Source organism: Lepidochelys kempii, unplaced genomic scaffold, assembly GCF_965140265.1.
Source record: "Lepidochelys kempii isolate rLepKem1 unplaced genomic scaffold, rLepKem1.hap2 scaffold_61, whole genome shotgun sequence".
NCBI classification, from domain to species: Eukaryota; Metazoa; Chordata; order Testudines; family Cheloniidae; genus Lepidochelys; species Lepidochelys kempii.
The window spans coordinates 622,210-635,207 of record NW_027333641.1 but is presented as its reverse complement, the minus strand read 5'-3'; the positions used below and the strand labels follow the sequence as shown (position 1 = coordinate 635,207).

The window sequence follows — 12,998 nt, the reverse complement described above, 5'->3', positions numbered from 1 at the left end:
GAAATAAGGGGGTGTAATTGTTGCAGAGCAAAGGGCCAGGGTACATAAATGGCCGACACTCTGTCTCCTGGCAACTGATGGCCTGGGCTCTTGCCCCCTGCAAGGTGAGAACTAAAGGGTTGGAGAACAAAGGAATCAGGAGACCTCCTGGCCCGGGAAAGGGACAAAGCCCAGAGGAGGAGGGGCTGGAGAGAGTTTCAGTTGGGGGCAGGCTGGGGACGTGGAGTGAAGTGCAGATGGAGTTGTCTGGCTCACTGCCCCCCAAAATGGACTCGATTGAGGGGTCCTGTTCTCTGCACCTACAAGCTCTGGTTTAGACCATGTTCCTGTCGTCTAATAAACCTTCTGTTTTACTGGCTGGCTGAGAGTTACGTCTGACTGCGGAGTTGGGGGGCAGGACCCTCCGGCTTCCCCAGGACCCCACCTGGGTAGACTCGCTGTGGGAAGCGCACGGAGGGGCAGAGGAGGCTGAATGCTCCGAGGTCAGACCCAGGAAGGTGGAAGCCGGGTGAGCTGTGTGTCCTGCAGACAGTCTGCTCACAGAGAGGAGACTTCCTCAGAGTCCTGACTGGCTTCATAGGGAGCAGTTCCAGAGCATCGCCCGGGGACCCCGTGACACCAGGGCCCGACTCTCACCTTCACCGAGTGGTTGTGGAAGTCGGTCACTACGATCTCGTTCTTGTTGTTAACAGCGACGAAGTGGGGCCCTGGGAGGAGAGAAAGAAACCCCTGAACCTGCCTCAGCGCATGGGGCTGGGGCGGGCTCTGCTCGTCGGGGCAGGAGCCAGCTGGGGGCAGCTGGGGCAGGGGGAACCAGTGCCTGCCTCATGGCGGGGCAGGTCTGTCACCCCATCAAATGCCCGCTCTCCTGGGGATGGGGCAGGGAGGGCACAAGCCAGGGGCAGTGGAAGGGCCCAGGCCAGGCCCTGGAGGTTAGTGCACAGTGAATGCTGTAAGGGTTCAGGAGCAGCTGGTCAGCCTGGGCACTGGGGTGGGTGTGTGAGAAAGGGCAGTTAGTGACCACAGCAGCTGCCAGACCCATTAGAGAGGGAGAGACTTCAGCAGGAAACACCAGCCCTGCAGGGCATCATGGCCATTCACAGAGGACAAGTGCTGAGAAAGGAGAGAAAAGAACCCAGGAGTCCTGACTCCCGGCCTGCCCCGCCCCAACCCACCAGACCTCACTCCCCTCCGAGGTGGGAGAGAACCCAGGAGTCCTGGCTCCCAGCCCCTCTTGCTCTAACCCACCAGACCCCACTCCCCTCCCAGCCGGGATAGAACCCAGGAGTCCTGGCTCCCAGCCCCTCTTGCTCTAACCCACCAGACCCCACTCCCCTCCCAGCCGGAAGAGAACCCAGGAGTCCTGGCTCCCAGCCCCTCTTGCTCTAACCCACCAGACCCCACTCCCCTCCCAGCCGGGAGAGAACCCAGGAGTCCTGGCTCCCAGCCCCTCTTGCTCTAACCCACCAGACCCCAGTCCCCTCCCAGACAGGAGAGAACCCAGGAGTCCTGGCTCCCAGCCCCTCTTGCTCTAACCCACCAGACCCCACTCCCCTTCCAGCCGGGATAGAACCCAGGAGTCCTGGCCCCCAGACCCCCCTGCCCTAACCACTATCCCCCACTCCCTTCCCAGACAGGAGAGAACCCAGGAGTCCTGGCCCCCAGTCTCGCACTCAGGCCACAAGTGTGCGCTGCCTGTCCAAGCGCCCGGTAGCCCAGCGGAGTGAAGGTCACCAAACTCACCAGGCTGGCCCAGCAGGAAGCCAAAGGCATGCAGTAGTAAGGACCTGCCGGTCGCGGTATTACCATCGAGGGTACCTGCAAACTGCCGCTCCGCCGTGCCGCGGCTGCCGAACTTGGTCACCAGCTTCCCGTTGGACTGGAAGATGAAGACGCAGCAGGCCTTGTTGTCCACCACGATGATGTGGCCATTGCGGTCCACGGCCACACCCTTGGGGCCCATCAGCCGCCCAGCCCCGATCTTCGTCTGCAGCGGCAGGGAGCGGGACATTGGATCACATGGCCTGGGGACTGGAACCTGTACGAGCCCTGCCTCACTCCCTCCACCCACCCCCGCGTCTGGAATGGGAACAGCCTCCAGCCCTCAGGGCTGGCATGTCCCCAATAACCTGTCCCTGAGGAAGGGCCCCCAGGCTGGGGGGTTAGACCCTGCTATTCAGCCCCCTCTGGTGTTGTTCTGCAGACTCGTTATGGGGCACAAGAACAGCCAGACTGGGTCAGACCAAAGGTCCCCCTAGTCCAGTATCCTGTCTGCTGACAGTGGCCAATGCCAGGTGCCCCAGAGGGAATGAACAGAACAGGAAATCATCAAGTGATCCCCCGTCGCTCATCCCCAGCTTCTGGCAAACAGAGGCGAGGGACACCATCCCTGCCCATCCTGGCTGACAGCCATTGATGGACCTATCTTCCATGAGCTTATCTAGTTCTTTTTTGAACCCTGTTATAGTCTTGGCCTTCACAACATCCTCTGGCAAGGAGTTCCACAGGTTGACAGTGTGTGGTGCGAAAAAACCATGTTGACTCTTCCCCAACAAATTATGTTCATCTATCTTTCTGACAATTCTGTTCTTTACGATAGTTTCAACCAGTTTGCCTGCTACTGAAGTGAGGCTTACCAGCCTGTAATTGCCGGGATCACCTCTGGAGACCTTTTTAAAAATTGGTGTCACATTAGCTATCCTCCAGCCATCTGGGACAGAAGCTGATTTAAGCAATAGGTTACCTACCACAGTTAGTCGTCCTGCAATTTCACATTTGAGTTCCTTCAGAACTCTTGGGTGAATCCCATCGGGTCCTGGTGACTTATTACTGTTTAGTTTAACAATTTGTTCCCAAACCTCCTCTAACGATACCTCAATCTGGGACAGTTCTGCAGATTTGTCATCCTGCTCAGTTCCTGGCTCAGGGGACCTAGTGGCAGAGAGTTCCACAGGCCCGTTGTGAAGTGGATTTAGAAGTGTTTCATTTGCCCCAGTATACATTTGCTAACTGTCAGGGTCTCCCCTTCATTCCAGGGGGAAGGAGACACCCAAACCCACCTTCTCTGCCCCAGGCAGGTCTTTCTCTCCCTTGATCCCATCCCCTCTGGGCACTCACCAGTCCATCTGGTCATTCTCTGCCCTTCCCCCAAACCCCTGCCCTGCCCTCTCACCTTGAACTTGCCCTCGGGGGAGAAGATGCTGACCCAGCGGTTGTCGTAGTCAGCTATGATGATGTCCCCATTCATGTCAACCGTGACACCGGTGGGGCGCTGCAGCTGCCCTGGGGAACGGCCCCGGACGCCGAAGCGCAGCCGGAACTGGCCCTCGTTGGAGAAGACCTGGCGGGAGCAGAGCAAGGCGGTTGGTGGGGTGAAGCTGGAAGGGAGAGAGAGGGGAGGGGGCTTGGAGCTGATGAGTCCCTACCTGCACACACTGGTTATTGCTGTCGGCCACCACGATGCGACCGGAGCTGGAGGTGGAGATGCCCTGCAGGTTGGTGAATTCCCCCTTCTCCCGGCCTCGGCTTCCTACAGGCAGAGCACAGGGTGAGGGGGCATCAGCCAGGGGAGCCAGGCAGGAGGGGCGTGGGGAGCAGGCACAGAATCACAGCAGTGTAGGACCGGAGGGACTTGAGAGGTCCCTTGCTGCAATGGGACCTCCCTTGCTGCAATGTAAGCCAATTGCTTCTTGTCCTGTCCTCAGAAGTTAAGAAAAACAATTTTTCTCCCTCCTCCTTGTAAGAGCCTTTTAGGCACTTGAAAACTGTGATCATGTCTCTCTCAGTCTTCTCTTCTCCAGACTAAACAAACCCAATTTTTTCAATCTTCCCTCACAGGTCATGTTTTCTAGACCTTCCATCATTTTTGTTGCTCTTCTCTGGACTTTCTCCAATTTGTCCACATCCTTCCTGAAATGTGTCACCCAGAACGGGACACAATACTCCAGTTGAGGCCTAATCAGCACGGAGTAAAGCGGAAGAATTACTTCTCGTGTCTTGCTTACAACACTCCTGCTAATACATCCTAGAATGATGTTTGCTTTTTTTGCAACAGCATTACACTGTTGACTCATATTTAACTTGTGGTCCACTCTGACCCCCAGATCCGTTTCTGCAGTTCTCCTTCCTAGGCAGTCATTGCCCATTTTGTATGTGTGCAACTGATTGTTCCTTCCTAAGTGGGGTACTTTGCATTTGTCCTCATTGAATTTCATCCTATTTACTTCAGACCATTTCTCCAGGTTGTCCACAAACGTTTAAGTGCTCTCCCTATGCCAGTATCCAAATCATTAATGAAGATATCGAACGGCACCAGACCCAGGGCGGACTCCTGTGAGACCCCACTCGATATGCTGTCACATTCCCCAGGGTACAATCTTGATCTGTCCTTCCAGCTTGGAGCTCGGTTTTCCAAGCAGTCGCACACTCACCTTACAGGAGGTTTGTCTAGGCACACCTCCCTAGTTTGCTTATGAGAAGGCCATGAGCCTTATTAAAGCTGAGATATGTCACATCTCCCGCTTCCCCCCATCCACAAGGCTTGTTACCCTGTCGGAGAAGGAAATGAGGTTGGTGTGACACGATTTGTTCTTGACAAATCCATGCTAACTGTCACTTCTCACCTGATTCTCTTCTAGATGCTCAAAGACGGGCTGATTATTTGCTTCATTGCCACCGAGTGTCAGCTGTGATGCAGTGCTGAGCCGATCCGGCCTCCCTCGGGACCCTCTGGCTAAGTGCCGGGCTCAGCCGCGGCCTCCACGTCGCCCCAGGCAGCCAGCGGACGAGGGGAGGCCTGAGGCTTTGCTGGGTGAGCCGGGCCGAGCTCCCAGCACTGATGCCCGGGGGGGGGCATGGGCACTAAGGCGTTCCCTCCCCAGTGCTCACACCAAGGCCGCGTGGGGGGGGGGACACCTTGCTGATTTACACCCAGCCCCCAGGAGGGCAGGTGCTGCGTGGACACTGCGCCCTTTGTCGCCGGGCACCCCATCCGCTGGGCCCCTGCCGCACCAGCCTGTGCCCGGCTCACAATGGGGCAGGAGCTCAGACTAGCTCTGAGGACAGGCAAAGAGCAAGTTAAGAATGTAGACAGGTTAGCGGTCTTCCAGGCGGCAGGGCCTGATGAGACCCAGCCTAGAACACTCCAGGAGCTGGCTGAAGAGATCTCTGAGCCATTGGCCGTTAGCTTGGAGAACTTCTGGACGACCAGAGAGATCCCAGAAACTGGAAATGGTCAAGTATAGTTGTCAGGGATCCACAGGCCGGTGTCCTGGCCCAGCTCCGGGACAGGCCCTGGCAGTCCCCCTGCAGGCGTCAGCCCCCTCCGGGTCACACTTGCTGAGGTCAGCCCCTCGGCTCCCCCCTTCCCGGGACTGAACCTCGGAGCCTCCAGCCCCCACCGGGAGCTCCCTCAGCGAGTCCCCCTGGGTGGAACCCCGGTGGGAAACTTGTACCCCAAGAGAGCCGGGCACCCCCCTGCCTGACTCTGCAGTGACTCAGCCAGCGGGTAACAGCAGGGGGTGACTGGTTGTCTGGACCCAGCGCAGGGAGTCCTGGGTTAGCACCAGGAACGGAGAGTTACAGCCTGGGCCAGCCGGGTCGGATCAGAGCCCAGAGCCCTCCCAGCCCCTCTGTAATCCCCATCCACCAGCTTCTCCTTGTGCCACCCATGCTTATCACACACACACCCCCCCGACCCCTCCTCAACCCTCTGTCCTCCAGCTGGTCGCATCGGCTGTCTGCCTGTGGAGGGGGGCCCATCCCTGGGCATCAGTTGCTAGGTCCAGGCAGTTGTCTTCTGGGCCTCTCCATGGGACCAGGCCCCAGCCAGCCAGGCACAGTCAGATCTGGGTCTCTGCAAAGAGAAAATGCCCCTCCCCCGCAGCTAACCATGCAGCACATGGGGAAAGTGAGGCACGCCCTGTGTTCATCCAAAATATGAAAAATTCCCACTCCATCACTTCAGGATCTATCTATAAACAGGGACATAACCCAGGGAATTACAGACCAGTCAGCTTAATCTGAGCTCCTGCCCCATTCACACTGAGGCTGGCTGTGTTCGTCATCTGATAGCTGCTTACGTTTGACCATAAGAACGGTCACACTGGGTCAGACCAAAGGTCCATCTAGCCCAGTATCCTGTCTTCCGACAATGGCTAGTGCCGGGTGCCCCAGAGGGAATGAACAGAACAGAGAATCATCAAGTGATCCATCCCCTGTCATCCAGTCCGAGCTTCTGGCCATCAGAGGCTAGGGACACCATCCCTGTCCATTCTGGCTATTAGCCATTGATGGACCTGTCCTCCATTAACTTATCTAGGTCTTTTTCGAACCCTGTTATAATCTTGGCCTTCACAACATCCTCTGGCAAGGAGTTCCACAGGTTGACAGTGTGTCGTGTGAAAAAATACTTTCTTTTGTTTGTTTTAAACCTGCTGCCTGTTAATTTCATTTGGTGACCCCTAATTCTTGTGTTATGAGAAGGAGTAAACAACACTTCCTTATTTACTTTCTCCACCCAGTCATGATTTTATAGCCCTCGACCATATCCCCCCTTAGTCACCTCTTTTCCAAGCTGAAAAGTCCCAGTCTTATTAATCTCTCCTCATATGGAAGCTGTTCCACGCCCCTCATCATTAATGTTGCCTTTTTCTGAACCTTTTCCAATTCCAACATATCTTTTTTGAGATGGGGAAACCACACCTGCGCGCAGTATTCAAGATGTGGGCATACCATGGATCTATCTAGAGGCAATATGATATTTTCTCTCGTCTTATCTCTCCATTTCCTAATGATTCCCAACATTCTGTTTGCTTTTCTGACTGCCACTGCCCATTGAGTGGATGAAGTGAAAACTGAAACAAAACAGGTATTTAGCACTTCAGCCCTTGCTGTGTTTTCTGTTATTCTCTTTCCCTCTTCACTGAGTAACAGGCCTACCCTGTGCTTGGTCTTCCTCTTGCTTCTCATGTGTCTGTAAAACGTTTTCTTGTTACCCTCTATGTCCCTGGCTCATTTAATCTCATTTTGTGCCTTGTATGACAAAGTGAGAATGTTCTTTATGTCTTCTCTGAACACAGTGTGTGCCTCAGTTTCCCCATGTGTTACTCAAGTACTGAGGTGGTGGGACAGGGTGTGTTATCATTGCAGAGACCCCCAGAGGGCAGGTGTGGCTGCTGATGGGCTGCGGAGAACAGCGAACACTCGGCAGCCTGGCAACTGCTGACCAGGCCCCCTCCTCCGCAAGGAGCAGCCGGGGGTGTTGGTGCAGCTGGGGTGACCTGCTGGACCGGGGAAAGGGACAAAGGACGGAGGACGGCAATGGGCATGATGGGGGCCGGGCAGATGGAAGCGAGTCATTCTCCTGGTTGGGGACTCAGGGGCGAGGGCCCAGGGCTCTGCCCCCCACCAGATGGACTTTGCTGAGGGTCCCCGATCCCGGTGCTACCAAGCTCTGTTCTACGCTGGGTTCCCAACGATAATAACCCGTCTGTGCCACACGCGGGCTGGGAGTCACGGCTGGCTGCGGCGTGGGGGGCAGGGCCTTTTGGGGGTGAGGCTCCCCAGGGGTCCCGCCCAGGGGGACTCGCTGCGGGGAGCTCATGGGGTGACCAGGGGGCTGAACACTCCGAGGCCAGACTCAGGAGGCCCCAAAGCAGAGCAGGGTCCTTGCCCTGGGACAGGTGCCCTGAGGGCAGACGCTGCCCAGATTCCTGCCTGGTGTCACTCAGAGCAGGGCCAGCGCCCCCAGCCTGGGCGCCCGGCACAGCCTGACCTGTCTCACTTTGTCCCCACTTGCTTGCATTGGTTTTTTTACATTCATCTTGCGCGAGCTGACGCTGGGAAGACGCTGGCCATTTCTGGGAAGGCTGAGGAGGCCAATGAGGTCTGTGCCCCCTGCAGGACCCTCTCCCTGCTGTGGGTGCCACCCCTAGGCAAGCCCCCTACTCTCAATGACCCCCAGTCCCCACAACCTCCCGGCCCTCGCGCTCACCCACGCGGAAGATGAGCTCGTCCTCGATGGGATTCTCCTTCTTCTTGCCGGTGCCGTACATGCTGGAGGGGCGCCGCACGGCCTTCTGCCGGATGTGCCCGCTGCTGGGGGACTTGACACGGCGCTTGACGTCGTCGGGCGAGGGGGGCACGTCGCAGGCCTTGAGGGCCTTGGTGCGGAAGGGGCTGCCCTTGATGGGCTGCCCATAGAGCAGGATGGAGAGCAGGAAGTCGCCCTCCTGCCGCGGCGTGTACACCAGCTCGTAGGTGCCGTTCTTGTTGTCCAGCACCTCGGCTTCGGCCCGGCTGCCGTCGGGCGCCGTCACCTGGGCCTGCAGGCTGGCGCTGCCGCTGCGTACCAGCTCCCCGGCCCTGTCCTTGGTGGTGATGGTGAGGGAGGAGGCCTGCCCCACCACTGCGTGCCGCAGCCCCTCGCCCGTGGCCACCGTCTTGTGGGCGATGGCGCTGGTGGTGATAAGCACGCCCAGGTTGAGGATGGACTTGCGGACGCCGTCCGTCTCCACCACGTAGTCCAGCTGGTCGTTCTCCTGCGGCTGCTCGGGGAACTCCTGGCTGGCCAGGGCGCTGAGCCGCTCACTCATCTGCTTCTTCACCAGCAGCACCTCGGTCTCCGTGCCATGGTGCAACGCCTGCTCCGTGAAGGTGCAGCTGCTCAGGATGTTCTCCTGGCCCTGCCGCAGGGCGTCCAGCTGGGCCTGCAGCACCTGGGGAAGGGGCACATCAGCCAGCGGGGCATGGGAGGGACAGCAGGGGCGGGGCGGGGCTGGGGGGCAGGATCAGCCAGCAGGGCACAGATGGGGCTGGGGGGCAGGGACGGGGCACGGCGCAGGGGCAGCGGGGGGCAGGGGCAGCTTGAGGGCAGAGGCGGGGCAGGGCTGGGCTGGGCTGGGCTTGGGGGCAGCCAGCGGGGCATGGATGGGGCTGGGCTGGGGCAGGGTCAGCTGAGGGGCAGGGGGCGGGGTGGGGCTGGGGCAGCCATCGGGGCACAGCCAAGGCAGGGCCAGGTGGATGCCCAGCGACAAACTGTTCAGAGGGACAATGCTGCTCCCCCGGGGCACTTCCTTTTACTCGTCTCCCAAGTCACTCTGCACGGTAGGGTCTATGGGGTGTATCTGCAGGGGGTGCTGGGGTAGAGCTATGGGGGTTCTGGGTGGGGCAGGCAGGGCTATCGGGGGCTCTGACAGAGTGGGAATTTTTTGTAATATTTAGATAAATCCGGTTCCCCTGTGTGCGTGGCTCACTAGGTGGTTGGCAGAGACCCAGAGATCGGCTGTGACAGCGCCTGGCTGCCTGGGGCCCGGGCCCATGGGGAGCCCCACAAGACAACGGCCCTCCAACTGCCCGGACATTTGGCACCTAGCAACTAACGCCCGGGGGATGGGCCCCGCTCGGCAGGGAGCCAGCCCCTGTGACCAGCCAGAGAGCAAAGGGCGGAGGAGGGGCCAGGGAGAGGGGTTGGGAAGTGGGGGGCTGCCGGAAGCAGGAGACGCTCCTGGACAGGGATTACAGAGGGGCCGGGGGGCTCTGATCCAACCCGGCTGGCCCAGGCTCTAACTCTCTGTGCTGGGTCCAGACCCCCAGGCACCCCCCTGCTGTTACCCGCTGGCTGAGTCACTGCAGAGTCAGGCAGGGGGATGCCCGGCTCTCTTGGGGTACAAGTCTCCTGCCGGGGTCCCACCCAGGGGGACTCACCAAGGGAGCTCCCGGCGTGAGCTCCGAGGGTCGGTCCCTGGGGAGGGAGCTGGGGGGCAGACCCTGGCCGGAGCAGGGCACCAGGCCAGTGAGCCGGACCAGAGGCACAGGGAGGGGCTGGGGTTACCTTCTGCTTGGCGCTGCAGGTGGCCTCCAGGTCACGCACGAGCAGCCCCTTGCGCTGCTGCAGGGCCTGCTCCAGCTCCGCGAAGGAGCCGCTGATCTCGCCCACGGCGGCGTTCTTCCGCTCGACGAGCTGCTTGCTGATCTCGGTCACCAGCCCGATGGCAGCCGTCAGCTGGGGCAGCCTGTGGGGGGCGGGGCCGTCACCCACGGGGCAGCCCCCCTACACCCCGGCCCCCACGGGGCAGCCCCCCCCCACAGCCATCAGCTGGGGCAGCCTGCGGGGGGGCGGGGCCGTCACCCACAGGGCAGCCCCCCTACACCCCGGCCCCCACGGGGCAGCCCCCCCTCACAGCCATCAGCTGGGGCAGCCTGTGGGGGGGCAGGGCCCTCACCCACGGGGCAGCCCCCCCTACACCCCGGCCCCCACGGGGCAGCCCCCCCTCACAGCCATCAGCTGGGGTAGCCTGCGGGGGAGCGGGGCCGTCACCCACAGGGCAGCCCGCCCTACACCCCGGCCCCCATGGGGCAGCCGCCCCTCACAGCCAGTTCCACACCTGGGAACCTCCCCTTGTGCAGGACACCAGCTCCCCCACCCCCTCCCCAGCTCCCCATACCGGCTCTTGATGGCGTCGAGCTGCTCCTGCAGCGAGGCCTTGTGCTGCTCCACCACGTTGCGCAGGGGCACGGTGACGTGCTCCCGGTGCTCGCCCTCCGTGCACTCGCGGCACATGGCCGTCTCGCACGACTCGCAGTAGAACTCCATCACCTGGGGGCGGGCAGGGGCCGTCAGGGGCTGCCACTCCCCACGGCTGCAGGCCCCCCAGCCCTGGCTGTCCAGGTCCCGAGGGCGGGGCGGGGAGGAGGCTGGCACCAGGCCAGAAAGCCCCCCTCGCTCTGTCACTCCGCTCCCGGAGAAGTGGGGTCACCCTGCTCCCTCCCCTTCATGGGCTCCTGCCCAGGCCACCTCCCCCAAGCCAGGCTGGCACCCAGCTCCCTGAAAAGTGGGGGCACCCTGGCCTGGCCCTTTCTCCTAGGGGCCCCCACCTCCCCAGGACGCGGGGTCACCCCGCCCCTCTCCCGGCCAGGGGCCCCCACCTCCCCAGGACGCGGGGTCACCCCGCCCCTCTCCCGGCCAGGGGCCCCCACCTCCCCAGGACGCGGGGTCACCCCGCCCCTCTCCCGGCCAGGGGCCCCCACCTTGCCCTCGTGGTTGGGGCAGGACAGCGGCTGGCCGGTGATGGCGCTGACGGGGTCCAGCGTGGTGGCGTCCGGGCGGCTGCTGCCCTCGGGGGTGCGCTGCAGCACCTCCATGAGGTTGGTGATGAAGAAGTTGCTCTGGAGTGCGGCCACGCCCTGCTCCGGCAGGATGGAGGTCTGGCGGCACACGGGGCAAGACAGGGTGAGGCTCTGGGGCGGGATATAGTTCTGGAGACACCTGGGACAGAGCGGGCAAAACAAGAGGGTCAGGAGGCGCGGGCCAGGCTGCGGGCAGGCTGCAGGGAGCTCGGCTGGGCCAGCACCGGGACAAGTGGAGCCTACGAGGGTGGATCGGACAGACGGGGAAGGGATCCGGGCAGGGGGAGATGGACGGACGGGGGCAGAGAGGGAGGGAGAGACAAACAGTCGGACAGGGAGGGAGGAGATCCGGACAAACGAGTGCACGCCAGGCAGCGGGGTGATCCCAGAGACGAGCCAGCCATGAGCCCTGTGAATGGGGTGGGACAGACGGACGGACAGGTGAGTGGGTGCGGGACAGTGGGGAGCTGGGGGGGAAAATGAGGCAGAGGGAGATAAGTGAACATCACTCCAGGGGGTGCAGAGGGTCACGCCCTGAGACACCCAAAATGAAGCTCCCCCCAGGCAGCTCTGATGGAAGGGGGGGCAGCTGTCCCCTTCAAAATTCTTTCCCATCGCCCCTGGGCCAGCCCGGCCTGGTCGCTCTCCCCGGGCAGGAATCTCTCCGGCCACTGAGAGTTCCCAGAGCCCATCTCTGCCCCCACCTCTCTTCCACACCGGGGGGTGGATCCAGCGCAGTGCCCGGGAGGTCAGGGGGAATGGACCCAGTGCAGCGCCCGGGGGAGGGAGAGCAATACAGCGGTGCACAGACAATCCAGGAAGTTTTTGGAAAGCGTCGGGGACAATTTCCTGGTGCAAGTGCTGGAGGAACCAACTAGGGGCAGAGCTCTTCTTGACCTGCTGCTCACAAACCAGGAAGAATTAATAGGGAAAGCAAAAGTGGATGGGAACCTGAGAGGCAGTGACCATGAGATGGTCGAGTTCAGGATCCTGACACAAGGAAGAAAGGAAAGCAGCAGAATACGGACCCTGGACTTCAGGAAAGCAGACTTCGACTCCTTCAGGGAACAGATGGGTAGGATCCCCTGGGAGAATAACATGAGGGGGAAAAGAGTCCAGGAGAGCTGGCTGTATTTCAAAGAATCCCTATTGAGGTTACAGGGACAAACCATCCCAATGTGTCGAAAGAATAGTAAATATGGCAGGCAACCAGCTTGGCTTAACAGTGAAATCCTTGCTGATCTTAAACACAAAAAAGAAGCTTACAAGAAGTGGAAGATTGGACAAATGACCAGGGATGAGTATAAAAATATTGCTCGGGCATGCAGGAGTGAAATCAGGAAGGTCAAATCACACCTGGAGTTGCAGCTAGCAAGAGATGTTAAGACTAACAAGAAGAGTTTCTTCAGGTATGTTGGCAACAAGAAGAAAGCCAAGGAATGTGTGGGCCCCTTACTGAATGAGGGAGGCAACCTAGTGACAGAGGATGTGGAAAAAGCTAATGTACTCAATGCTTTTTTTGCCTCTGTTTTCACTAACAAGGTCAGCTCCCAGACTGCTGCACTGGGCAGCACAGCATGGGGAGGAGGTGACCAGCCCTCTGTGGAGAAAGAAGTGGTTCGGGACTATTTAGAAAAGCTGGACGTGCACAAGTCCATGGGGCCAGATGCGCTGCATCCGAGAGTGCTAAAGGAGTTGGCGGATGTGATTGCAGAGCCATTGGCCATTATCTTTGAAAACTCATGGAGATCGGGGGAAGTCCCGGGCGACTGGAAAAAGGCTAATGTAATGCCCATCTTTAAAAGAGGGAAGGAGGAGGATCCTGGGAACTACAGGCCAGTCAGCCTCACCTCAGTCCCTGGAAAAATCAT

The 12,998-nt window shown here is 59.9% G+C and overlaps 1 protein-coding gene across 8 annotated transcripts in view; it reads right to left on the bottom strand.

The window, feature by feature from the left end:
- The window catches only part of TRIM3 (tripartite motif containing 3), a 35,860-nt gene that overhangs the window by 8,976 nt on the left and 13,886 nt on the right, over positions 1-12,998 (bottom strand). For 4 of the 8 annotated variants that reach the window (XM_073327100.1, XM_073327104.1, XM_073327099.1 and 1 more), the window contains exons 3-10: positions 11,029-11,266; positions 10,446-10,597; positions 9,833-10,013; positions 7,994-8,717; positions 3,426-3,529; positions 3,173-3,340; positions 1,744-1,987; positions 637-707 (exon numbers count right to left, since the gene is read on the bottom strand). In XM_073327100.1, coding sequence (XP_073183201.1) covers positions 637-707; positions 1,744-1,987; positions 3,173-3,340; positions 3,426-3,529; positions 7,994-8,717; positions 9,833-10,013; positions 10,446-10,597; positions 11,029-11,266 — 1,882 coding nt within the window. Of the gene's footprint in view, positions 1-636; positions 708-1,743; positions 1,988-3,172; positions 3,341-3,425; positions 3,530-3,892; positions 3,955-4,622; positions 5,224-7,993; positions 8,718-9,832; positions 10,014-10,445; positions 10,598-11,028; positions 11,267-12,998 lie in introns of those variants that run through there. The other 4 variants (XM_073327101.1, XM_073327102.1, XR_012156553.1 and 1 more) reach the window with 4 other exon arrangements.